General features: G+C 35.7%; 1 protein-coding gene across 7 annotated transcripts in view; it reads right to left on the bottom strand.

The window, feature by feature from the left end:
* Nucleotides 1-27,749, bottom strand: part of Arb2a (ARB2 cotranscriptional regulator A) — a 391,209-nt gene that overhangs the window by 67,187 nt on the left and 296,273 nt on the right. The window contains exon 11 of one of the 7 annotated variants that reach the window (XM_090331621.1): nucleotides 22,043-22,107. The exons of the other annotated variants lie outside the window; for them this stretch is intronic. Coding sequence (XP_090187747.1) covers nucleotides 22,073-22,107 — 35 coding nt within the window. The 3' untranslated portion in view covers nucleotides 22,043-22,072. Of the gene's footprint in view, nucleotides 1-22,042; nucleotides 22,108-27,749 lie in introns of those variants that run through there. 7 annotated transcript variants of the gene reach the window in all.

Genomic DNA, 27,749 nt, shown 5'->3' with positions numbered 1-27,749 from the left:
ATAATTGATTAGACTGGCTCTTCCCAAGAGCATCCAAGATGCCACCAGTTCAGGATTTTCATTGTGCTATACAAAATGCTGACACTGATTATAAGCTGGAAATGATTAATTGTTTTGCTCATTAGTATGGCAGCATTATAAACCCTTAAAACCAGATATTTTGCATGAATTGTATCGGACAAGACCCTAGTAATTTGAAATCTTCCAGAACCTTGAGAGAAACTAAATAAGTCTCATATATAATAATAATAATAATAATAATAATATCTAATGTAGTATACATCTAATATAACTTAAATAACTTATTAGACTATTCTACATATATATTACCCTAATGTATATATCCTTTCATCATCATTGTTATATCATTCGTTCCTGAGTAATGACTGTCAAGAATGATTTTACTATTACTTTTTTTTTTTTTGCCAGTCCTGGGTCTTGAGCTCAGGGCCTGAGCACTGTCCTTGGACTTTCTCAAGGCTAGAGCTCTACCACTTGAGCCTCAGCACCACTTCCGGCTTTTTTCTATATGTGGTACCGAGGAATCGAACCCGGGTCTTCATGCATACTAGGCAAGCACTTTAACCACTAGGCCAAACTCCCAGTCCCTTTACTATTACTTTTATAATAAACTAAAAAGCATTGAATGTATCAATTTTTTGATATCTGAAGGGAAGCATAAAGATAAAAATTTAAATGAAAATGTTATTTGAGATGATAAAGTGAACTAATGCTGAATTAAAATATTACCTGCGAATTTATTTTAAATGGCAAATAAAGTTGGGTTCTGGTGGTTCACACTTGTAATTCAAGCTACTCAGGAGGCTGAGATCTGTTGTTTGAGGTTCAAAGCGAGCCTAGGCAGGCAAGTCTATAAGATTTAATCTCCAATTAACCACTAGAAAAAGGAAAGTGGATGTGTGGCTCAAAGTGGGAGAGAAGTAGCCTTGAGTGAAAGATCACACAAACAGTACCCAAGCCCTGAGTTCAAGCTCCATGACTGGCCAAAGAATAAAATAAAAATTTTAAAGATGAGAAATAAGTGTTGACAATAAATTTCCTTTAAAAATTAATACAAAGAGTTAAGATTCTTTTTGAACAATGCCATACCTTTCCTCACTCTCTCCCAGTTTTTCCTTCCCATCCCCACCCACAAGTTGCATAGTTCTTTTATATCATAGTATCCAGTAAGTAGCATTGCTGTATTTGTTTACCTGTTGTTCCTACAGTTCTATGTCTCCCCTTATACTCCCAAAGAAATGAAACTGAACACAGAACATAAAGACAGAAAAAACAGTAAAAAAAGATAATAACCTCACTTCTATCACCTTTATAATAACAATAAAAATTAAAAAAACTTTATATAGCTGGGTACCAGTAGCTTATGACTGTAATTATTTCTACAAAGGAGGCAGAGACCTGGAAAATATTGGGTTAGAAACCCAGCCTAGGTACAAAAGTCTTCAAGATTCATCTCCAATTAGCAGGAAGATTTTTGAATAAGAGGCTCAAGTGGTAGATCATCAGCCATGAGCAAGAAAGCTGGGTGAGAGTGCAAGGCCCTGAGTTCAATACCCAGTATATGTGCTATCAATCAAACAAACAATTAGGAAACATTCCACTTTAATAAATGAATTAAAAAGTTTAAATCGTTCATGTGGTCCTTGAAATAAATGGTCACGTAGCTCTAAAGCTTTAAGTGCTAGAAAACAATAGCTTGAAAAAAGTCGTCAACGACAATATGAAAAAAGATAGTTAACTTTACAGGTATAGCTAACTTATGTATCTAAATAGGAAGAACTGTAGAAAGCACTGGCTAAGAGCAGCTAAGAGAGGGCCAGCAGATGAGACCTGTACAGGTTCAATTCTTCTCCTCATTCCTTTCCACAAGGTCTAAGTCAAATCTTCATGCAAAATTTTCTAATATCATTCTCAATGATTAGTTGTCTATTTAGTAGAACCCAGTTACATATGAAAAGTCAAACAGTTCCATATCTCCCTAAGATGCCACTTGGTGTGCAGTGTTTATCATTTTTAAAATGAATGGTAGTCAGAACTATAAGAACTTTAAGGTGGCAGCAGAAATAAAAAAGTAGTGCCAGAAATGTTGCTGCAGTTTTTTGGTGCCTGTCCTGGGGCTTGAATCCCTGATCTTTTTATTTTTTTATTGTGATTAATAGAAGGGTTATATTATATTCACCAGTTAGAAGGTGCATAACTTCACAAACATTGATACCCTTTCTCATGACATGGTCCCCATTTCCCTCCCACCCTCCCCCCGCTTATCTTGATTTTCCCCCCTTCCCTATCCAATTTCAAATAACCAATTAAGCACATATAAAATATATCAGATAACAAGGTGAAGTATTGAAACAATATGAGATAACCAAGGGATGGCAAAAGAGATGAGAGATAACATAGTACATTAAGGACAACAGTCACTCATTATATGGCTTTTGTTTCCTTATCCTGGAGGTCCTTACATTTAGTGTCATACTATTTGGGCTTATGTCTCTAGATTTTGTTCTATTGTAAATCTCTGCTAGGAGAGCCCAAGGTTTCTACTAATTATGACAAATGAGAGAAACCATTGAGCCTATGTTCCTTTGAGTCTGGCTTACTTCACTTAATATGATTTTTTTCCAAGTCTTTCCATTTCCTTACAAATGGGGCGATCTTTCTGACAGCAGCATAGAATTCCATTGGGTGTAAATATCACATCAGTTGATCCACTCATCAACTGAGGGGCATCTGGGTTGGTTCTATATCTTTGCTATGGTAAATAGTGCTGCAATGAACATCATTGTGCTAGTGGATTTAGTATGCCCTTGTTTCTGGACAGTTGGGTAAATGCCAAGTAGTGGAATTGCTGGGTCATAGGGGAGCTCTATGTTTAGTCTTTTGAGGAACTGCCATATTGCTTTCCATAGTGATTGAATGAGTTTGCACTCCCACCAACAGTGTAGTAGTGATCCCTCCGGGCTCCCTGATCTTTTTTGCTCAAGGCTAGCACTTTACCACTTGAGTGAAAGGCATTTCTTAAGGTACTGAAGAAAGGAAGAAAAAAAATAATTAAGGTTGATGCACAAGGATTACTTAAAAAGAACATAAAAATTGAGTATATAACTAAATTGTGTTTGAAGAAAATATAATCTGAAAATGCTGTATTTAAACTTAACACAGGAATTAAAAGTATGACTAAGTTTTTATTAATATTTCAATGATTTAGGAAATTATAGCATGCCATTATCTGTTTGGGCTTTTAATTATATCACCGGAAGTTAACATTTGACCATGAATGTTCTCTTCAGTTCCTCTCATGTCTACTTGGTTTATCTGAAGAAACCTAACCAAACTCAAACCATTTTGTTCCCTACAATAACGACACATGAAACATAGTTGTCTCTAGGACGTGAAATGAAGTACAACACTTATCTAGTATCACTTCATAAAAGATTTTAAAACGAATATGCTATTTTTTTACTCTCTTCTAGTTCCATTATGTTTTTTTTGTTTTACAATCTGAATTTCTATATATACACACAGTAGAATCATTTCAAGTTGTGCGTGGAATCTTAAATAAAAATAATTTGAAATGGAATGTTTGAGGCAGCATACTGACACTGATGGCTTTGTTTTGGGATACAGAATATAAAACAATTTCCTCAAGATATTTTGTGTTCAGCATAAAATATTTAAGATGTCTCATTTCCAAGAGATCTGCTGGGAGTTCATGACAGATGTGTTATTTTTCTTTTTTTAAACAGCATTGTTGTGTCTCATTAACACTGATGATTTACCCGTGGCAGTATGAACATTTTTGAAGAAAGAAAGGTAGATGAGTTTCTCTACAAAAAAAGAATAGACTAGAAAAATATGGAAAACAGAAATTAAAAACCACCCTATGTTTTGCCACAATGCCCACAAGCTGCCCACTTATTTATGCATCACATATGAGCAAATCAGTTGCCTGTAGTGTCAGAGAAAGTTTTAGTATAATGCATTCTCCAGGTGTTACTTTAGGTTTGTCATTATTTCCTATTTATAGACTCTGTCTAGTAAAAGAAGATAAATAAGTAGGGGTAAATGTGATTAAATGAGTCCTCTGAAGATAAGCAGTACATGGACAAGGGTCATTAGCATAAGTGACCTCTTTGCCCAAACCAAGCTTTTATTCAGTGGAACTGGAAATACAACAAAGCCAAGCATCACTTCCATCAAACACACCCAAGAGAAATGTATCAATTTTATTCAAATAGGCATTTTTTTCCATTGCGGTGTTCTACTAACACACTCATAGTGCCAAAATTCTCACAGTACGCACAAAGAACGATATTGAATAAATAATTCCTCCAAATTATTTACCTTAAGGAGCCTCTCTGGAAACCAACAAGTCATAATCAGAGCTGTTCTAAGGTATAGAATGTAAGTTAGTGGCTATCAGAATCATCAGAATCAAATGTAAAGTTTAAAAGTTTCAATTAAAATATCCACACCCTTTATTTCACCTGATTGCAGCCCCATATGGCAAGGTCAGCCCTTTCCATGAACAAACAGCTCAGACGCCTCCAGTGTAGCTGTTATCTTCCTCAACAAGGGGAGACATTTGGCACAGCCTAGAGCTGGGGCATGAACCCTGGCTAAGCTTAAGACATTTATCTGACAGCATCAGCTGACACTCCACATACACATTTTCTCTCCATGACCTCAGAGCATTTGTGATTAATCAAAACTGTATCTTGGATCTTGAGAACAAGTTACAACCAGGCACACTGAAAAAAAAAAAAAGAATATGCTCTTGATCTTGCTTATCGACTTAAGAGGTATATTGAATTTAGAAACAGCAAATAGAATAAAATGATCAATATGTTCTCACTTGTCTATGGAAGAGCAAACTTTATCCCTCCAGCAAAAGACATTGATCATGTAAATGTTTCAGAACTGCTTCCAAACTAAAGAATGCAAAATGGATAAGGTGGGCTAGTAGAAGCTGGGGGGGGGGGTGGGGAGGTAAATGGTAGAATCTCTCAAAGAGGAAGTTTCACTTTAACTTAAAGAAAACACCACAAAAACTATACATAAAGATTATATGTTGTACTTAAAAACAACTGTGTGTTTAACTTAAAACCTTTCTTAGCAATGTGTTGCCAAACGTTCTTAATAAGACATTATAAAGGAAACTTTAAAACTTAATGAAGGAACATTATTTGTGCAGGGAAAACTCCCTGCTTTAATTTAAATGAACATAGTTATAATACATCCCCTATGCACTGTTTACAATTTATAATTTATGTCTCTTGGTTCAAATTTGCTATTTATTTTCTGCACTCATTTGCTAAGGAATATGATTAGCATGTGAATATTATAATATTCTGTCTCCCAACACAGTAGAATTCAGTATATTTTTATTTGTACTTTTTGCCTTCTGATAACAACATTGAACTCTAATTAAAGCAATGGGAGACAGAAGTCATATGCTCCATCCTTGATAATATGAAAATAACAATTATTAAAAGCATCTTCCAATTGAACGCATTCAATCTCATTCTTGCCAGATCACGCACGGGTTGGTTATAGTTGTTCACAATCCTACAGCAGGATGGCTCCACTAAAGAAAAACTACATGTTCTGTGTCCCTGTTGGTATGGCAAACAAACTTCCATAGCATGTGCTCACTCTATAAAATGGTGGCACTAATTAGAAGATATAAACTCATGCTGAGCAATGATATGAATTGGCTCTGTGTATCTACAAAGCTCACAGCAGTACTAGATTTATATTGTTGTGGCTTTAAACTAACACTAAACAGAAAATTCCACTTCTAAAAATGTATGATAAGAAAGCAAAAAGAAACTGAGTTGAAAAACCAAAACCATAGCCCCCCATTTTTTGGTTTTCCTTCGAAAAGGCTGTTAGTGCTCTTAGAGGTTGCCTACTACTTTCCTTCCATATGTTTACCTAACTTAAATTCTTCAAACATGAACTGCAAGTACCAGATAGCACAGCTGTATGTTTTGACATCCATGGTGAAAATGAGCAGAAAATCTAACTGTTCCATATCAAGAAGTATTTTTACTAGTGCTAATGTGCCTTAAATACCTTGTTCCACAGATGAGTGGCCTGGCACCTGCTGCATGAGAAATAGCCAATTACTGTTCAGTGTCTCTAATTTTCTGATTCAATTAGCATGCTTCAGAGCTTTCCAGTTTAATTGCAAACTACTTCACAGTTAGCTCTCTGATTAATCATTGCCCATCTGCAAGCCATCGGAAAACTTAGTGGAACAAATTTGTGTACTTTGGAATGCTGGGAGCTTAGCAAATCAAACTTGTTTTGGTATATAAAGCTTTAATTTTGTTTGCCCTTTTCAGCTGCACTTGTAAGAAGCTCTGTACTGATTAAACAGGAAGTCCGGACAATAATATGCTACATTATGCATATAATTACTGTAAATACAACCGAGATTGTAGAAACATCATTTAAGGTTAGGCACTAACATGAATGGAGAAGGGGGTCAAGAAAACACATTTGGAATCAATTTCTTTCCATTATGACCAAATACAAGTATCAAGAGGAAAAAAGCTGCACGACACACTGTGATGTCATTTCAGCACCTGTTCCCCTACAGGCATTTTTAAATTCTGGCTTTTCATGTATTCATAAAATCTTTCTTGTTATTTAATTAGTAGAGTACTAAGTTTTATAAGCTTTGTTTACAAAACATATATTAGGGATTTTAAAGCAAACCGGCACCATTGTTTATGCTTCATTTTCTAAGCTTTCCTGCTGGCCCACTGAAAGTATGAATGATACAGACGAAACCATTTTCATTGCGCTTTGAGTAGATTTTAGATATCTTCACCTACAATCATTTTTTTCTTCATTTTTTTGAACAAAGGGTAATAGATAAGCATATTTTGCACCCAAGGAAGAAGGCTCTGTAATGGTACTCTTAAGTCCTTTCCAGTTTTCTGATTCCTGTCTTACCAATTTTAGACTGTTCTAACATACTTTTCAAAAGCATTTATGAGAGATAAGCTTTAATTTTCACGACTGAAATGTAAGCTTCAGAAGAACAGGGACTGTGTGTTCGTCATCTCATGTCTTTATCAGGAGGGCCTCCCAGGCAGCCTGCACATTTTCTGTGCCCAACGAACATTTGCTGAATGAAGGAAAAGAAAACAGTATGGGTTTTCAATTTTCCGTGTCATGTCACAGTGCCAGGCTGGACACTGTGGAGGTAGACAGGAGGTAGTCATGTTATCTTATAAAGATGTTGACAAATATTATCATCCTAGCAATATTTGGCTGAAAGAATAGTATGAAAAAAAGAGTGATCCGTTAATTATGATGACCTGGAATTATCTGCTGGTAACACTAATTACTAGATTAGCTACATCATTTATGAAGACCCTTATGAAAATGTCTAGGAGCTGAAAGTTAAAAGCCAATTGATAGTTGGAAAAATAATATGAGAAGTTGGAAAAGTGAATAATGAAAAGAACTTAAGCCAGGCTTGGTGGCTCATGCCTGTAATTCTAGCAACTCAGGAGGCTGAGATCTGAGGATGAATGTTCAAGGCCAGCCTGGGCACAAAAGGACTGGAAACTCTTATCTCCAATTAACCTTTAGAAAAGGGGAAGTGGGGCTTGGCTCAAGGGTAGGCTACTGCCCTATTCTTGAGCCAAAGAACTCAGGGACAACACCTATGCTCAGCAGTAGGGCCTTGAGATGAAATGACCCACAAAAAAAAAAAAGAACCGAACTTAAAAATTTCAATATTGAGGGATATTCAGTGTCTAGTGACTTTCTGACTCCTTTGGGTACTTGGGAATAGCTTCTTTTATGTTTCCCTCTGTTAAGGGCTGAAAAACTCAAGTGGGCTGACTTCAAGCTTCTCTGAACTTTGTAGGCAGCCAATGTCAGAAATGCTGAGAAGGCATAATCTGATCATAGCAGCTCAAGCAAGTGAGCAGGCATGTTGCCACATTCTGCCCACGAGCAGGAAAGCACGGCTGGAATCCCCACTAAGATCAAATTACAAAATAATCAAGCTTTGTGGTCAGGCAGGCACGAAAGGCTATTGTGAGGTCATGAGATAAATCAGGAAGGAGCCTGGGCAAACAGGCCAGTCAAAAATAACATTTTTATACCACACTTACTGCGTTTTTTGTTTTTTTTTTTTAAATTCAGGACAGGGCAAGTATCTTTACCTACACCAGCTCCTACAAATTGAGCCTTATGTTCAGAGAGAAGCAATTAAACTCTACACATCAAAGAAAAACAACAAGGTTTCCAAAATGGAATTTAGCCAAAGAGAACAAACTGGGCCTTGGTCCCTGTCCTAGGGTTCTCACTCTTACCTGGACCTCTTACCTACTGTGTAGCCGAATGTTAATGTATATCAGACAGTAACAATGAAGCAACTGGATATATGAGTGAAAATGATGGCAAAGCACAATGAAAATGCTTTCAAGACCCCACTGTGTTTTGAGAGGATAGCACAACTTCAGCCAAGAAAATTGTTCCCAGAATTAATCCTATTATGCAAAAAGCAGCATAATCTTTGGGAAACTGGCTCTAACATAGCACCAAGCCTCAAACAATACTATTTATTCTGCAGAGGACAGTAACTTTTTATATGGGTCCCAAAGTTGGCTCCCCTATTGGAATCACAAGGTAGTTCCTGACAAGTTTCATTGTGACTGTGTTGTATTGACTATGTAAGGTGACAAAATTATATTATTTAGTAGATTTTTTTTTACTAAAAGAGAAATATATGTATAAATCAGGGTAGATTTCAGAAGACAATATTAAGGACTTTAAACAACTAGTATTTGGTAAATTTTGGCTGTGAGAATGAAACTCAGTGTGGGCAGGAGAATCCCACAGATACAAAACAAAAATAAATCTAAATGCAGTGTGACTAAGATTTTTTTGGCATAATAACCAAACATACTTACAATGGCAAATTATTTTGTAAATACTATAAATTGCTTCAAAGAAGCACTTTTAAATGATACAGTGTGAACTGAGGGACATGTGCTAGTTTTTTACTTCTTGTCTGATACACTGATGAATTATTCTCAGCAATGTTTCTCTTAGACACAAAAGCAATATAAACCTTGGTGCTAATGACTTATGCCTATAATTCTAATACTCAGAAGGTTGAGATTTGGATGATTGTGGTTGGAAGCCAGATTGGGTAGAAAAGCTCTCAAAATTTCATCTCCAAAATACTCATCAAGGAATGGATCAAGTGATACAATGCTAGCGGAGCCAACAAGCTGAGTAAGTAGGAAGCCCTGAGTTCAAAATCACAGTATCTATGAGAAGGAAGAAAGCAATATGCACATTTGCACACTATAAACCAAAAATAAATTTTGACTTCTAAATGGTGAAATATAGGGGATTGTATAGCTCTTAGAAATATTATGAAAAAGGGCAGATAGTAGCTGCTTTCTTTAGACAGAGAATCTTACAAGAGATAGGAAATTCAACATTGAATGTACTCTAAAGCTTACATCTTATTGATCATTTAAAATTATAATTAGTGTTCTTGGGACTAAAAGCTACATAGAAAACGAAATATGCACATATGTATGAGATGTGAGATGCTGCTGCTGGAGAGAAATACCCTATTTTTATAGCAAAAAAAATCCTACCGAAGTCTATCCTTTCATTTATATGTCTCATGTAAATTACACATAATTTTAAATCTTCAGCACATTGAAAATGGCCAGGTCTCATGGCATGCCTCCTTTATTATTTTCTTTTATCAGCTTGCTAAGGTAGAGGGAATTTTTCTGGAAATATTTAGAGGATTAAAGTTAAATACTTTGAACCGAATTAAGAAATGACCAGTAGGTAAAAATTAGTTTTTATTTATGTAATCTGGCTAAAAAATATGATTTCTGTACTCTAAAAGCATTTTCTTATGCAGTAACACCACCAAAATAGCTTAAGTTTAAAATAGTGGATTTCCCATATGGTTAGTCCACAGTAAGATAAAGTTGTAAATGAGGGGACTATGTGAAGAAAACATAAGAAAGTCTTAAGGGCACATGCAAAAAATGTGGCAGTACATAATTTACATACACAATTTTATTCTCCAAAATTCAAAGATTAAAAACTTAATATGTCATAATTTAAATCATATTTCACATCAAGTATTCCTGATTACATATTTATCTCAATTTAGAGCTTCATGTGGGAGAGAAGTTACTAAGAATCTAACCTTTGCATTTCTTGACTTTTTTGGGCTTGTGGAAACGTTGTATTTATAGAGATTCTACACTTTCAAATTTAAGTCTTGAAATGTCAGAAAAATCCCAAAGCTGAGATCTCACAGAAGGTGATTTTTAACAGTCCTTAAAAAGTAAAGACTTTATGATCTTCTGACAACTGGAGCTTTCAAGTTTAAAATTTTAGCCCTAATATTACATAAGCATACACACTCGTACATTTTTAAAGACCTGATCATCTCTGATAGTCCTGGAAAGCAAAGGAAAAGAAGAAAAGAGAAATGTTTAGAAGTTCAGGAATATTATTTAAGTACATATACAACAAAAATAAATACTTAAAAAGCTTGTGTATTTAAATGTGGGCTCTCATTAGACTATATTTCCAAGTGTGAATAAACAATATGCAGTTTTTATTACTTGTAGTAACAAAAAGACAGAGATAACTCAATATTTTGGAGCTGTTACTTGGATGAGAATGAGAGTTGCAGAGAGTTTAAGGAACTTTCTCAAGATCATACTGGAAGTTAGTTTTAGAATTACATTTAAAGTATACCAAGTGTCTTATCTTCAGATTTCTTTAGCATTACTATAAAAAGTTGATGAGCAGTCTTACACTTCATTTATTTTTGTTTTCTTTTTCTTTTTTTTTTTTTACAGTTTTTATGGTTGTTTTCATTTTTTGAAATTCTTTTTTTAAATATTTTTATTGTAATTAATAAAAGGGTTACATGATATATGCCAGATAGAAGGTGCATTAATTCACATACATTGATACCCTTTCACATGTCTTGGTCCCCATTACCCTCCCCTTCACCCCCACATCTTGGTTTTCCCCCCTTCCCTATCCAATTTCAAGTAACCAAATACAAATATATTCAATATATCAGATAACAAAGTGAGATACTGTAACAATATGAGATAACCAAGGGACAGCAAAAGAGATGAGAGATAACATAGCACATTAAGGACAGCAATCATTCATTATATTGCTTTTGTTTCAATATCCTAGAGGTCCATTCAATTAGCTTCATACTATATGGCCTTATGTATCACGGTTTTGCTCTATTGAGAATCTCTGCTAGTAGAGCCCAAGGTGTTTTCTTTTTCTAAATATTTCTATTACATTTACATAGTTGCACAAAGAAATAGCCATTGACCAAAGTGGTTTATGAATATAATACATCTTATTCACTGTCGCCCCTTTCTACATTTTCACTTATTTCTCACAACCTACTCCGTCCCTTCCCTATTTTAATCTTAGGCTATGTATTTGATTTTTACTTCATTTATTTTCTCCGTATCTTGCTGCCTTGCTGTGTGACCACAGGGAAGTCACAAACTAGTTTTTTCGCTACTTTCAATTCCATCAGTGTTCTTCCATCACCTGACGTCCACAAGATTTAGACATTATAAAGATGCTACACCATCTTTATGGGCTAGTTATTTCTGGGTATTATTATGGTTTAGGAAGGGAGAGGGGATTGGTAAACAAATATTAAAGATATTATTTAATTTGACTAGAACTGTAATCGTTAGATCTCAGCCCCGGGAGTCTCTGGGATTACAGGCATGAGCCACTGGTGACGGATGGCTTCTGAGGTTTTTTTTAAATTTAATTTTAGAAAGTAAATATAAACTTCAGTAACAAAGAGCCTAAGGTTTTATAAATCAGTAAAATGAATCAGGAAGAATTATCTTACCTGACAGAAGAAGAAAAGTAACTCCGGTAACAGATGATCATAGATGTGTCCATATTCCTGAATATATCTCCCTGATTATAATTATTTTCTATTTTTCAGATGGAAAAGATTTATGACTTGTAAGATATCTATAAACCTTTACCCACTGTATCATGCCATTTTCTATGAATGTAGGGAAAAGAAGAGCTGCAAGCTCTTGGAGGTGGGTCTGTAAGTCACTAAGTTATTTAGCATATTCACTAAAGGATGACCACACCACTTAGCAGCAGTTCCTGAGGCAACCAGGGCTCTGGGCTCCAGACCTCTCAGAGGTACAGCTTGGGAGCAAGTGTGTCCTGAAGAGAAAGGAAAAGAAGCACCATTCTCCCCTTTATCTGAAGTCTGACTTCTTTTTAGTTTCTTCTCTCTTGCTTCTTTATACTTCTCCAGGCTAATGGGTAAGGCTCTTAGACACACTTCTAATCTTTTTGGGTTCCTGGACAAGTTCACAGTGAAGCTCTTTGGTCAGTTTTTTATCTTGGACCAAAGTTGCTATAACTCCAAACCTCAAATTTGAGAGGAATACTAACAAAAACTAATTTAAAATTGACTATAAATCATCTCCTTTTAATGACATGATGCATAGCATAATGTGTTGAGCACTAGGCATGAGCTAAATGCTTTCTGTATATTTATTAGGTATTTTACACGTAAAAAGCCAAATCATGATTATTTTTGCTGAATGCAACTTGAGTGGTATGGTGTTCTGATTCCTATATTTATGATTTCTCATAACTCTGTCTTTATATATTTTTTTTAGTAATTGAGAGTAGTCATTGAAGGATAAAAGTTGCTAAAGGTATAAGTGAAAGATGAAGATGTTCAAAGGATGCTTCTCTTCTCTCTATCCAAGTTCAAGAATAATCCTGGGAGTCTTCATTTGGGTAAATAAAGAGTGTACCCAGTATTCTGACTTGTACAATTTTAATATCCAGTGATCTTTTCTTCTTCTCCACTCAATCAACTGGTTTTGATGTTGTACTATGAACATTGTAGTACGCTTCTGAAATAATTCAGATATTCTACAAATTTGACCATACCCTTATCTCTACTTAACTATCAAACAACAGAATAAGATTTGCAAAATTAGACTTATATGGCTTACATACCATTTATTTTCAATTTCCATTCTCTGTTTTAGCCCCTATTCACTTCCAAACCTAACTGCCTAGAGCCCATGGTCTACATGCTAGTGTGTTTTCTAGTCTGCTGGGCATTATTGCCAATTTAAGGACTTACCTGAAAAACCCCAATGTTGAACCTAGTTGACAGGTAACTTTCCTTGCTAATAGATTGTTATTCTATGTAAAAAATCACTGTCTACCACAAGTCACCTCTCCACTATCCATCTACTGTAGTGTGAAATTCTAGGTAACAATTCATATATTATGATTTAAAAGTTAAAAATGCCCCACAAAGGTACTAAAAGAAAATTAAGGCGAATAGTTTTGTGGTGTGAGACTTTAGCCATGACAGCAACAACAGACTGCAGAAAAAATTATATTTTTATTTACATAAAAATGAAAAAAATTCTACATAGAATAAAAAATTCTCAATAATAAAAATGGAAAAAATAAAGGGATAACTGGGTAAAAGTATATACAATTAGGATCATTAGCCATCATTTCCTTATTGGAAATGACAAAGGCTCAGTAGAAAAACAAAGCCCTGGTAACTTATGAGATAAATCTGACAAGTCAGTAATTATATAAATGACATATACTTAACCTATCTCTTATCAAATAAATGCCAATTTAATTGAAATTTATGTAGATCATCAAAGACTGACATAATTAATAACAAGTTATGAATGTACACATAAATAAACATTTTAACCATAAAACTTCCCTTTGGGAATTTTACAGAAGCAACTACAAAAGTGTGCAAGAATATTTACTTCAGTATCACAACTATTAGCCACTCTTTAATCCATTCTCTTATCACAACTAGATACCTTCCTCATTTTCAATTTTTTATTTTTTGCAGCGCTTGGGATCCAATACATTCTTTTTTTTTTTTTTTTTGCCAGTCCTGGGCTTGGGCTCAGGGCTTGAGCACTGTCCTTGGACTTTTCTCAAGGCTAGAAGTCTACCACTTGAGCCTCAGCACCACTTCCAGCTTTTTGCTATGTATGTGGGGTACCGAGGAATTGAACCCGGGTCTTCGTGCATGCTAGGCAAGCACTCTACCACTAGGCCAAACTCCCGGCCCCCAATACATTCTTCATGAATGCTAAGCAAGCAACCTACCACTGAGCCACTCCACTGAGCCACACCCCCTGCCAAGTTCATTTTTAAGGTCAAAAGGACCCTCCATGGTCAGGCTCCTGCTTATCACTATAGCTTCATTTCTTTTTATTCCCCTATCTTCATACTCTACTCTCTGGAAATGTTGTGCATTTGTAGTCTGCAAATGTATCATATATTCCATGGCCTTTGCCTGGAACCTTGAACACTATGTTTTGTGCACTACTCTCATTGCTTATTCCCTCCCCAATAATTGCATTCCTACTGGCCTATAATGGATATCTATTACACTGTTCCAGCCTTATCTTTTTGAAGGCTGGATATGTGTTTGAGAGTTCTGTCTTTAGCATCTAGTACAGAGCCGTGTACATAGCAGGTAACTCAGTGGGGTAGCTGAATATAAGTGAATGTATATTGTGTAAAATCCTGTAGCACTACATGAATTCCTCTGTAGTTAGATGAAGGGGCAAATTAGTTCTCAATATTGCGAAGACACAGTATACTCCTACACTCCTGCTCACAGAACAATTTCAGGACAGCCAGTTCTTAGATTCACTTTCTGCTCTTTTCCTTTACCTTCAATTCCAGAAATGTGAATGTGTGGTTTATGTGAACTTCTCAGTATCTAAGACACAGATAAAAATTTTCATGCAAAAAAACATTTTCTCCTCTTGTGCTTGAACCAGTTAAGCAAAACCAATCATACATGTTACAAAATTGGTAAGCAGTCATCTCTACTTACTCTAAGTTATAGTTTTAATTGCCTAGATATTTATGCCTTCTTCTCTCATTTCTATGATAATCACTTTGATTTGATTTCCATTACTACTCACCAATAATGCTCACAACTGATCTCCTTATTTGGACTCTGACCAGGCTATTTTCATGCTACTACCCCTTACGTATTTCTGAGGCACTAACCTACAGGCTAAAGTTCAAGATGCTCCTTAGCTATTCCTCTCCAGTTTATGGACACCATTTTCTTTTTTTTTTTTCTTTTTTTTGCCAGTCCTGGGCTTGAGCTCAGGGCCTGAGCACTGTCCTTGGACTTTCTCAAGGCTAGAGCTCTACCACTTGAGCCTCAGCACCACATCCGGCTTTTTGCTATATGTGACACCGAGGAAACGAACCCGGGTCTTCATGCATGCTAGGCAAGCACTTTAACCACTAGGCCAAATGCCCGGCCCCGACACCATTTTCTTTAATTTCTTACCTTTAGGGCTTTGAGCTCTAATGGTTTTCTAAAACCATTATATTGTTTGCACTTTATTCCTGAGCATGTTAATATTATTATATTATCATATTAATTTTGGCATAGACTGACTTCTCCAGTTTTCTCAGTTCCTTATTTCTGGAGAAAGCTCAAATTTTACTACTTATGGAAGCTCTTCCTCAGCCATTAAGATAAGCTACTGACTCCCTACTCTGTGTTCATAGCACTTTGCATGTCTGTCTTTTGGAAGATTTATCACATGCTTCATAATGGTTTATGCACATGGTGGTGTGGGCATTGCTAAATCTTCATGAAGTGACTGTTAAAATGATTGTACCCAAGCATACATGTGCATTTTATGATGAAAAAAGCATGGGACTGATTTGGGCCATTGGCCCAAAGGAAGTGGCCCCAGCCACTCCATGTTTTTAATAAAACTTCCTTGATCTAGAATTCTGATGTAGCCACCACCCCGCTGTCACCAAACAGATGAGAACACTGGTGATGGTGCAGTAGCAGGATGAAAGAAATTTGATTCCTCACCCTGGCTGTGTGAGGAAAAGCTAAAATACCTTCCTTGAACAACTGTGCAAGAGAAATAAACTTCGATATGCTCTACTAATCTAAAATGCTTTTCCTGAGGGAAGCTTAGTTTAACACAGGACTTTAATTAACATAGGGCTTTTCCTCCTTTTGGTTTATGTCTTTAGGATATTTGTCTATTTCTTCACAAGTCCTAAGGCAGGCATATAGTCTCAACTAATGCTTGTGAATGAATATTAAAGATAAACCTAAGACTTGCCTAGGCTTAATCATGGAAAAGAGTCAAAGACTAAAGTGATAAAAAGAAATAACATAAGAAACTCTTAATAAATATCTGGCTTCACAGAAGACATAAAGTATAAAGGGCTGGGGACCTTGAAAGAAATGGAATCAGACTAAGAGAAAAAGAGGTTTTAAATCAGAGATCAGGCTAGAATGAAGCATTCTTAACTTTTCAAAAGGAAGTGGGTTAATATTCACTTCAACGCTTGTCTACTGGATATTGATTGGTTTTGTCTTGAAAAGTCTGTTTTACTGTTTCACAACATATGGTAGCTATATCCACGACAAGTAAGCACAGCTTTCATTTGCCCCGAGTCATGTCTCACTGCATTAGTGAGCTTCTATAGCCTCTCCTCTCGAATGAGAACTGGCCTCATGACTTTTTGAACAGAGTATGGTAGACTTATGTCAACAAAAAATGACCAGGTCATGTTTACCATGCTACGAAAGGGGAAAGATGAATGAACATGGAGTCAAAGTAGTGATGCAGATTTATAGTTTGTAGTATTTATTACTTAGCAGACATAAGAGTCATCTCTCTATGGTATTCAGTGGGGGAGGGGGAAACTGTGAAGTCCTAGGCTTACATCTAATCCATCCATTCCCCAGCAAAATCAGATTATTTGCATTTCAAACCATGTGATCTTTATGGCTCTTGGATGGGTTTACTCTGCAAAACCAGCCACTTGCTACCAGAAGAAAGTATCCTAAAGATTCAGTAATTTTAGAAGAGGGTAACATTTGAACATTCAAATAACTGAAAAAGAATATGGAGTTAGAATGTCAAGAGTTCAATCTTCATTCTCTGTGCCTTTTCTATCAATCTCTCCATTGCCTAATGTTCTCAGGCCTACCACAGCAATGTCTCACTCATAGGTCTGCTGCCTTGCCCACAAAAACTCTTGTCTCAACTTCCCAAGAAAGCCTCCCATTCTTCCAGGGATTTCATTATATTACCAACTGTCTATTTGGAGGAAAAATTTAAGTTAACACTTAGGGTGAAGCCTCACAGATTCTGTGTTGGTGCATCTCTGGATTCTATTCCCTCTCCTCACTTGCCCTCCAAGTGTCAGCATTTAAGCCTCATAACCATTTGCAATGACTATGATAATGATCTTTTAACTGCATTTTCCCTATCTTCTGCCTTTTATCCTCAATACATCTCACTCCAGATCAGTTTTTCAGATATGCTATTTTCTCACAGAAAAATTGTTACATCCACTTGCATTTAACCTATAAGTTTATTTGCATCATTCGCCTCTCATAACTATGATTGTCTACCAAACTTCCACTGTGGTACTATAAATGTTGATTTTATGTATCTTAAATTTTTCTGACAATCATAGTTGATTTATGCTCATTCATATCTATGAATTTTCTTCTTCCCATTCTTAATAAATCTTATGACTACATGGAATAACATCTTCAAATTTCTTTACTACTTATCTCCAGAGTTCTCTTGGAATCTTATCCACTTGTGCTTGAATCACTATACTACTGTATTGAAAAGAATAATACTTACTCAGTATATTCCTTACAGAGACAAATACTGGGAATTGATGGGAGAAATCAAACAAAAACCACCATAGTATGAGTCATGGTCATAGCTCCTCTCTTCATGCTGCTATTTTTCTTAAAAGACAAGTGTAGGGCCAAGATCTTGGCTTAGTGGTAGAGTGCTTGCCTGGGATATATAAAGCCGTGGGTTTGATTCCTCGGTACCATATACAAAGAAAAAGCTGGAAGTGGAGCTGTGGCTCAAGTGGCAGAGTGCTAGCCCGACTGCCCCCCCAAAAATACCAGAAAAAAAAACAAAACAAAACCAAGTGTATATTTGTTTATTTGAAATAGGGAAGGGAAGGGCAAAAATAAGATGACTGGGAGGGAGCAGGGGAAGGAAAGGGGGACAAAAACATGAGAAGGGGTATCAATGTTTGAGAAGTAATGTACACTCTACCTGGCAAATGTAACTATAACTTCTCTATACATTACCATGACAAAAAATACAATAAAAAACAAATTTATATTAGAAATATGGAAGGGGAAAGGAGTAAGGGAGATTGAAAAGAGTAATAGAAGGAGTGAATATTACCAAATGTCATAAGGGCATCTCTTACGTTGTAAAATTAAATCATACCAGTAAAAAATGACAAGTTTAGGGGGATATTTTTGCCAAAAGACTAATGGATGTATGCATTTTCACACTTATGCAGTTTGTACTTTTTAAAAATATATTCTTTTCTCAAATATAAATATGAGTTAGTTCCATCTCAACTGACCTAATAACTACAAATTTTGCTAGATGTGGTGGTGTATAATTTTAGTCTTAAAACACTAGAAGGCTACTGGAGGTCAGGCATTTGAAGCCAGCCTGAGCAATATGCCAAGGCTCTTCCAAACAAATCAAATAATTAACTAACTAATTAGCTAACTATAAAACAAAATAACCAGTACTCTTATCCCCCAACCCTTTCTTTCTTCCCCTTGGTTTGCATACTTTCTATAGCTCTCTGTTATATGAACACTTGGAAGTTACCTTGTTTTCAGTTACTTGCATTTGGCTAGAGCCATCCTCATAACTAATCACTTACCTTTTTTTCCCCCCAACTTTCTTATTAACATAAACTTTTACTAAGTACATTTTGAGATATCATCAGTTAAAAAGTTAAAGAGTTAAAAGCAAGCAAAGTTAAATTTTTTCCTCATATGTAGCACTGAAGCTTTCAAAAAAAATTTTTTTGTGGGTCATGGGGCTTGAACTAGGCCTGAGTGCTATCCCTGAGCTCTTGCCCTACCCTTGGGCCTAGGCATGCTACCACCCTACCTGAACCTTTCAATTTTTAAAAAGTATGTTGCTTCCTATACAATGACTCTCCACTTCTACATTTCTTGTTTAATTTTGTCTTATGTAATCTCATGAGCTTTAAACTACTAAATATCCAAGTGATAACATAATTATAATTAAACATTAGCAAAGTAAAATAATTAATTTATAAACCACATTTTTTATCTTACACTTTAGCACAGCACATTTTCTCTGTCAGTATTAGTACAATGTAGCATTTTGTATTTAGCATGTAAAAATATAAAGCTTTGTATTGAAATAATAATTCCTACTAAGCTGGTAGAATGGAAATGTATGGAAATGTTTAATATAGGTAATTTAATTACTTTTAATTAAGACCTTGTAGAGATTTTTGCATTGATGCTCTATGGAAAGTTAGTATTTGCATATTTAAAGTAGTAATTTATTTCAGAGTTTTTAAGTCTCTAATACTAGGAACCCACATACCTTTTGAAGAATATCAAACTCAAGTAATTTTATGAAATAGTCCCAAATACATTACTCAGAAGGGCTCTTGGAGAAGTAGTTTCTCCAAAAGATTTTCAGAATTTGGAGACTAGGGTAAAAGGATCAGAGAGGCCAAAGTAACTGCCATATAATCCATCCAAAGACAGAGCTTAAAGTTTCTTATTTCTAATTCTTTGTTGATTATCCTTTAATAATAATTTGTTTCCAGTTGTTATCTAATTGGTGGCCCTAAAAGTAATTAACTAATTAATTAATTCAATGGGTAAGTAAAATATCCGCCTACTCTGTGCCATCTAAAGTTCCTGGTGCTTGGTATGAATCAGTAAATAAAACCAGCAAAGCATGAATTCCACTGGGATGCAGGAGAAGCCAAGAGCAGAGCATAAACACAATCAACACTAACGGTACAAGTTAGAATGACATAAAGTGCTGTGAAAGAATAGAACAGTAACAGCTATATAATTTAGAAGTACTTGGTTTAGAATTAGTAGAATTAGGGTAGGAATAATTGAGAATGTGGCATTTGAATAAAGACTTGACAGAGTATCTATAAGGTGGAAGCTGTAGCTATCTAAAGGTAGAACATTCTAGGCTGAGAAGTTGAATTCAATCATTGAAGCCCACCTTTGTTTACACGAGATAAGTTATCAGTCAAAGTAAAGCTCTATTTTTGAATACATTTATATTTGTCAGTCCTGGGGCTTGAACTGTGGGCCTGCGTGCTGTCCCTGAGATCTTCAGCTCAAGGTTACTACCCTACCCCTTGAGCCACAGCACCACTTGTGATATTTTTATATAGTCAATTTAACATTAATCTAATTACATGGGGTTTTCATGGGGCCGGGCTATGTTTTGAACTTGGGATCCTCTGGCCTCAGCCTCTGATTATGGTACATGCCACAGCATCTGGCATGCCAATAAACATTTACTGAGTACAAACTAGATGCCAGGTAATGAGCATAAGACAAACATGTTTTTGTCCTCAATATGCTTACAATTTAGTGGATGAAGAAGAGGTAAGTAAGTAGATAATGTCTGATACACTATGGCATGGCATGGGGACACCAGCACAGAGAACAGAAGCTTTCCCCCAGATTATAGAAGACAGGATCTTAGAAAGCTACTAGAAATCAACCTTCAATTTCTGTTTCTTACAGTACAAATATCAGAACAGACTTTATAGTACCAAATAATAAATGGTACACATGTACTTCATCATCATAAAATCCCATTGAAAGAAAGTTTAGAGAAGTTAGGCAAGTTGTCCAAGGTCACAGAAAAAAAGAAGTGAGAGAAATGATATAAATTCAGCTAAGCAACTTTCCTGGTCCGGTTGAGGGGGTTTGCCTGGGAGTGTACCCCAATAAACTTTCCTCTACTTGCAAAAACATAAAAATAAAAATAAATTTAGCTAATATGACTCCAGGGCCTATGGCTCTTCCCCACTGTCTTATATATGCTCTCCAAAACATAGACATAAATACTATATACTTATATATGCAATATACATAATATATATAATTATTTAATTATATTTATATTATATATTACATATATAAAAGCTTCATGGTAGAATGGGGGTGGCTCACATCTATAATCACACTTATTCAGGAAGTTGAGAGATGGGATTGTAGTTCAAAGCCAGCCTATGCTGAAAGTTCTTATGACTCTTATCCACAATGGACCATCAAAAAGGCCGAAGTACAGTTGTGGCTCAAGTGAGCATGAAAACTCAAGGATAGTGCCCAGACCTTGAGTTCATGCCTCAAGACCAAGCCCCAAGACCAGTATACACACACAGACACACACACAGACACACAGACACACACACACATAGTCTCCATTTATCCCAGTGGCTGATAGGTAAAGTATGGCATAGGCCCTCCGAATAGTTTGCATGTAGAATACTTTTCATCAGCGTGACACAGAATGCAGAAAATCTGTGTTCCAAACTAAAATTACATTGTCTTCACACTGTGGTGTGAACTTCTAGCCCTGGTGTTCAATTAGCACTAGAAGCAGCTCCTTGGAACATTCTCTTCCTGCTGTCTTCTACTATTCTCAACAAATGAAGTACTATCTCCCTATTAATTTGAGTGCCACTGACTGACACGAGGTTTTCCCAAATGCAGTGTCCATAATTAAATGTTTAGCACCTCTCCTGCTCTTGAGCAGCCAGCAAAGACAACAAGTTTGAAGTTATATGATGCTCTCCAAGCTTGCAGAAAGTTGTCATATGACAAAGATCATGAGTGAAAATAGCACGAGTTACATGGTGAAAAATACATATGAAATGAGATGAGAGTAGAGGCAAATGTGGGTGGATAGTGGGAGTGGACTGTGGGGTTGTGCGACACTATGGATGTGCTCTACTGGATTTGTAAGAGACAACAGTTCCCAGTTTGACCAAGCCCAACTGCTTGACCAGTTAAGACTCTGGGAAAGCCGAATGGGGAACTGCATAAACTTTTATATGCTGAGGAAATATCGTTTCAGACAACAGTGACATAAATTCCAGCTGGAACTCCTAGAAAGACATAAATATAGAAAACAAATTGTGTATGAATATGTCGCAACAGCAGGCTAGGGAATTAGAATCTTAACATTAAAAAAACTATTTTATTGTATTGTAAACACAATGTGCAGAGGGGTACAGTTACATAAGGTAGTGAATACCTTTCTTGTTGAACAGTGTTATCTCCTCCCTTGTTTTCTCCTAGTTTCCCACCTCCGACTCCCCTCCCTCACAAGCTGAAAAGTTTATTTCCAACATAATGTCTGTTGCATTGATTCAACGTTTGTCTCACCATTTTGTGATTGTTCTCCCTTTTTCCAAATCAGATAATCATATATACAAGACATAGGGTACCAAAAATAAAAAAAATGAGGAGGGGTAGGGAGGGAGATATGGGGACCAAAACATGAGAAAGGGTATCAATATTTGTGAAGTAATGCACTTTCTATCTAGCGAATATAATGTAACCCTTCTATTAATTACAATAAAAATATATAAAAAAAGAAAAAAAGTGACACGGGATAAACCAAAGGAAAAAAACTAAAGAAAAAAAAATCACACAGTACATTAAAAAAATTCTCTTGTTCAGTTAGCATCATTTTACATGGTCATATGTATATAGCTATTGAGCTATTATGATGCTCTACTAGGACTTAATTCTAGACATATACTAATTATTACAAATAAGGGAAATCATGGAGCCTGTGTTTCTTTGGATCTGGCTTGCTTTACTAAATATGATTTTTTCCATGTCTTTCCATTTCCTTATAAATGGGACAATGTCATTCTTTCTGATGGAAGCATAGGATTCTGTTGTGTATACCACATTTTCATCTATTGAGGGGTATCTAGGTTGGTTCAGCCCATGGTAAATAGACTGAAATGAATATAGTTGTGCTGGTAGCTTTAATATGACCTACCAATTTTAATACCACAAATTGCCATTCTAATAATAACTACTGTTGAAAACCACTGAAGACTTATGAAAAACTTTATGAATATTTATACAACTTAAATATGGTTCTACTGTACATTTTTGTTATTTTTCAACTTGGTATATTTATTGACATACCTAACATTAGATAACATAAATGATTCCTGTGTCACACATCATTCTGAAGGCTGTATCCATCAAAAGAGAATGTCCTAACAGCTTACCTGATGGGGTGGATATAGAATGTTGGAGAAAAGTCAGAATCAGGAATGAATTCCCGGCACAATAAGAAGAAAAACAATTTTATTAACTGAATTTAGGGCAAATGAAATAAGAATATGATGAAAAAAATCTGATAAAAATGTTGCTTAAAGATGAGTACTAAATTAAAATAGACTGCTAATGCTATTATAGTAGCAGTAGCATCTCATGCAACAAAGAGTCATAGTCAATTTTCTATTCATGAACAAAGCCCAATTTATTAGGAGAGAAAATATTAACCATGCTTATAGAATGGTCATAAGCAAGCAACAGCTGTGTTGACTATTTTAGTTTTATAAATTAATTTCCTGTTCTTTTCATAGTAAACTTTTTGATATTTTGTAACATGTTCAGGTAAAAATTTAATAAATGAAAATATATAACAAAATATGTAACTGATCCTTTTAAGTATTATTATAATGGGCAGAGTTTATAGTGAGAAATTTAACAGACTCTCTAAAATACTAGATGGCTTCTGAGAGATAATTCATACATTTATTTATTTATTTATTTATTTATTTATTTATTTATGTTTTCCAGTCCTGGGGCTTGAACTCAGGGTCTGAGCACTGTACGTGGGCTTTCTTGAGGATAAAGCTCTACTACTTGAGCCATAGTACCAATTTCTGCGCTTTCTTTAGTAATGTGGTAATGAGAAATCGAACCCTGGTAAGCACTAGCAAGTATTCTATTGCTAGGCCATGCTCCTGGCCCATAATTCATAAATGTATAATGGCAACTAAATGAAAACACAGAGTAAACTTTGTAGATGAAGTATAGCTTTCCTAATAACCAAAGGCTGATAGACATGAGCAATGTAATATGCACTAGATTTCTATCATGGAGAACCTGTTTGTATTTAATGCCTGCATATATTACTCCTATGCTTTGAGAACAGAGCAACAATTGTAATTTTGCTCTGAATCAAAGTAACAGAATCTGTCATTTGACATGCTGTAGTGTTTATGCTTTCATTATTGTTCATAGAATAATTGTATGCTTCTTTTCACTGCTATTTTGTAGCATTTTATCTCTTTAAAACTGCTACTGAAACTATCTTCAGTATGAATCACACAGTCAAAATCAGTCACTACATTTCAACAGACATTTTCAACACACCCATACACATACTTATGCATATCTATTTTGATAAAATGGTGTTCTTACCTGCCTACTATGTTATTTCACCACAATTTGCATTGTTATAACAGGTTATTGATTATTTTGAGTTTAAGAGACCAAAGTAGTATTCAGTAATGACTAAGTGCTACAAGTTTATTGCTAGTGCCCAAGGTTCACTCACCCCAAGCAATTTAGTCAATAACCAATTTTTATACTTCTATCTCCTTCAAAATTCCAAACCAATAATCTCTGTTTTTTTAATTATTTCAGTATCAGACTAACATTTCCCATGGAAATCAATATGGGTGCGATCCATTAGCCAAAAATCTGCAGCACTGCAATGCAAACATATTAAAAATATTGATCTTGCAAAGCTACTGATGTTTTGATTGACTTTAATGTTTGTAAGCAGCAATAACAGAATTTCAATGACCGAAACAAACTTTTGATTAAAATTATAGATTTTTTTGGAGAAGGGATTTGCTATTTTACTGGCTTAAAGTATATCACATGGCTTACTTGCCTGTCATAAATGAGTGCAATGAGATATACTTATCCAATTCCTTATTTGTAAATATTTCAGTCCATTATAGTTTACACATCTTTAATCTACTTTCAACTGCTCTGACATTTCAATTTCACTTCTCGTTATATTGCATAGTGAGGTAGAATTTTCAAACTGAGTGTGACAGGAATAGAAAGCTTGATGTCTTTTTAAATTTTTAAAAAAATATTATGCAACCTTTGAGATGGTTTTTATTCTTGGATTAAATTCCCCAACTGTAAAATGGAATTAACCTTGGGGATCAATGAGTACTCTTATTACATTTTGAGATCAATGGATAACCAAGACTATAACTTACACATACAAAAGATTATATGACCCAAATATAGATCTCTTTAAAAAAGGACACAGAACTTCACAGCTTCATTTTATATATGACAAGATTGAGATCTCAAAGGGTACAATGACAAAGCCAAGGGGATCCTTACTAAGGCCTTTCCTGATAGGTCTATCTAGATATCAGTGCGATTCATCAGGCACTTGGTCTACTGAATTTTTATCCTAACATCACAACCTAAAGAAATGTATGTGTGTGTATGTATGATCTATTTTTCTCTTTCAAAATATAAGCTTGGTTCAGTAGGACATTTGTTTACTATTGCCACTTTCAGATTCCTAGTTTGCAAGATAGCATGTGAAATACAAGAAAGTTCAGTAAGCATTGCTGAAATATATCAATGATGAGGTGAAAATCAAAAACAGAATCAAAGCCGCTTGGAGACAAATTTTCTTGCCCTTTACCACTACAACCTGTGGAACCACTTCCGTTGATGTTGCAGTACTTTTGTGGATGCCAGTACAGTAGAAAGGTTTAAATCTACCAGAACTGGGGTTGAATCTCAAACTTTATGTACCATGATTTACTCACCTGGGAGAAGAGATCATAACTGTCACTACAAAGACAAGCAGTAGGGTGTAAACAAGACAGAAAATGTGTAAAAAGTAAAGGTCAGACAACAGATGTGCAAAAAGTGAGTTGTCTTCATACCTTTACATAGTAATGGGGCAAAAGCTACCTTAAGGCATTAATTTTAAGTTTTGTTTTCTCTTTAACATATTCCTTTTTGTGAAAACACGGATAGAATTTATTTATTGATTGATCGATTTATTTATTTGTGGGTCATGGGGTTTGAACTCAGCCTGGGTGCTGTTCCTGAGCTCTTCAGCTCAAGGCTACCACCCTACCCTTGAGCCTGGGTGTTGTCTCTGAGCTCTTCACCTCAAGGCTACCACCCTACCCTTGAGCAAAGCCCCACTTTCCATTTTCTAGAGGTTAATTGGAGATAAGGGTCTCAGGTCCTTTTGTGCCTAGGCTGAACTTGAACCTTGATCCTCAGACCTCAGCCTCCTGAGTAGCTAGGAATACAGGCGTGAGCCAATGCGCCCAGCTCTGCATAGAATTTGAGTCTGTTTAAAGGGACTACCATGTAGAAACTGACATGGAAAATGTGCTTAGATGTGAGAATACAAGTTCTTTGGGGGAATAAGTAAGGGTCAGAATGGAAGATAAGAAATAGTCAGAAGATATAGGCCTGGAGAAGATACACTATACACATACCAGCAAAGAGTTGAGTGGCAGGTGATGCTTCTTGCCTCCACCTTTGACCACACCCTCTCTCCAGGGGTCCTAATATTTGCATACCCTTTAATCCATTCATAGAAGCCACTTTCCATTTTATAAGCATCTCCCCTCAGTTTATCCTTGAAAGCAGCTCCTAGTTCTCTTCATGTAATCATCCACTGAGACTCCTGACGTCTATTTGCCACCTTGGAGTGGTAAAGCAGGTGAGATGTAGGTCAGATATCAAAGCACTCTCTAAGGTCAGGGGCAGCAAGCTGAGTGAGTTCTCTCAAAGTGGAATCTTTCTTCAAAATATCTTTAAGGAAGTTGAAGGACACATGCTAGGGGTTGATTGATGAGCATCAAAATCAAAACAAGTTTTTGTAAAGATTTGTTTTTAATTCAAAAAATGAAGTTTGTTAAGTATGAGATGATGCTGAGGGCTAACATGCAAATGGGAGAAAATGGTTCTTTCCATGTTTAAAGAAATGAAAAATGGAGCTCATTGAAATCAGATGAGAATGCACTGCACAACTTGTAGCTGAAGATGGGTGGGAGGGAGGGATTGGGAGATGAGGGAACAGAAGACACTATACTAAAGGAAATGTACTCATTACTTAACTCATGGTATTGTAGTCCATCTGCACATCACCTCTATAATAACAATAAAATAAATTAATTAAAATAAATATGATATGTCAAGGAAAAAAGAAATGATAACTGGCAGTGACCACACAACTACAAATAGCATAACTACTGTGACTGTGAAATAGAAAGCCTGTCAAACATACTCCTGACTCAGTCAGACACTACCTAGTGTGTCAGTGGCCCAACAGGAAGCAGGATCCTTTGTGTTTCACCAGAGCCTTATTTTTACAGGACCATACATCCCTATCTGAGCTACTATTTTTGTTCTCCCTGTAACCTACATGTTAACCTACAAATCCTATAAACTCAGGGATGTTTAAGGATAATTAATATCACCCCCCACTCTCCCTGGCAGTAGTTGTGTTTGAACTTAGTGCTTGCTTACACTTGCTAGCCAAGCACTCTACCACTGAGCCATGCCACTTTTCTTTTCTGCTTTAGTTGCATTTCCAATAGGGTCTCACTTATATTCCTAAACCAGCCTGGAATATGAACTCCTCTTACTTAAACTTCTTGCACAACTGGGATTATAGGAGCATCTCACATGCTGATTATTGAGATAG

The sequence above is a fragment of the Megascapheus bottae genome, chromosome 4 (genome assembly GCF_031878675.1).
Source record: "Megascapheus bottae isolate mThoBot1 chromosome 4, mThoBot2.hap1, whole genome shotgun sequence".
In the NCBI taxonomy this organism is placed as follows: domain Eukaryota; kingdom Metazoa; phylum Chordata; class Mammalia; order Rodentia; family Geomyidae; genus Megascapheus; species Megascapheus bottae.
This window is presented reverse-complemented; position numbering and strand designations above follow the sequence as displayed.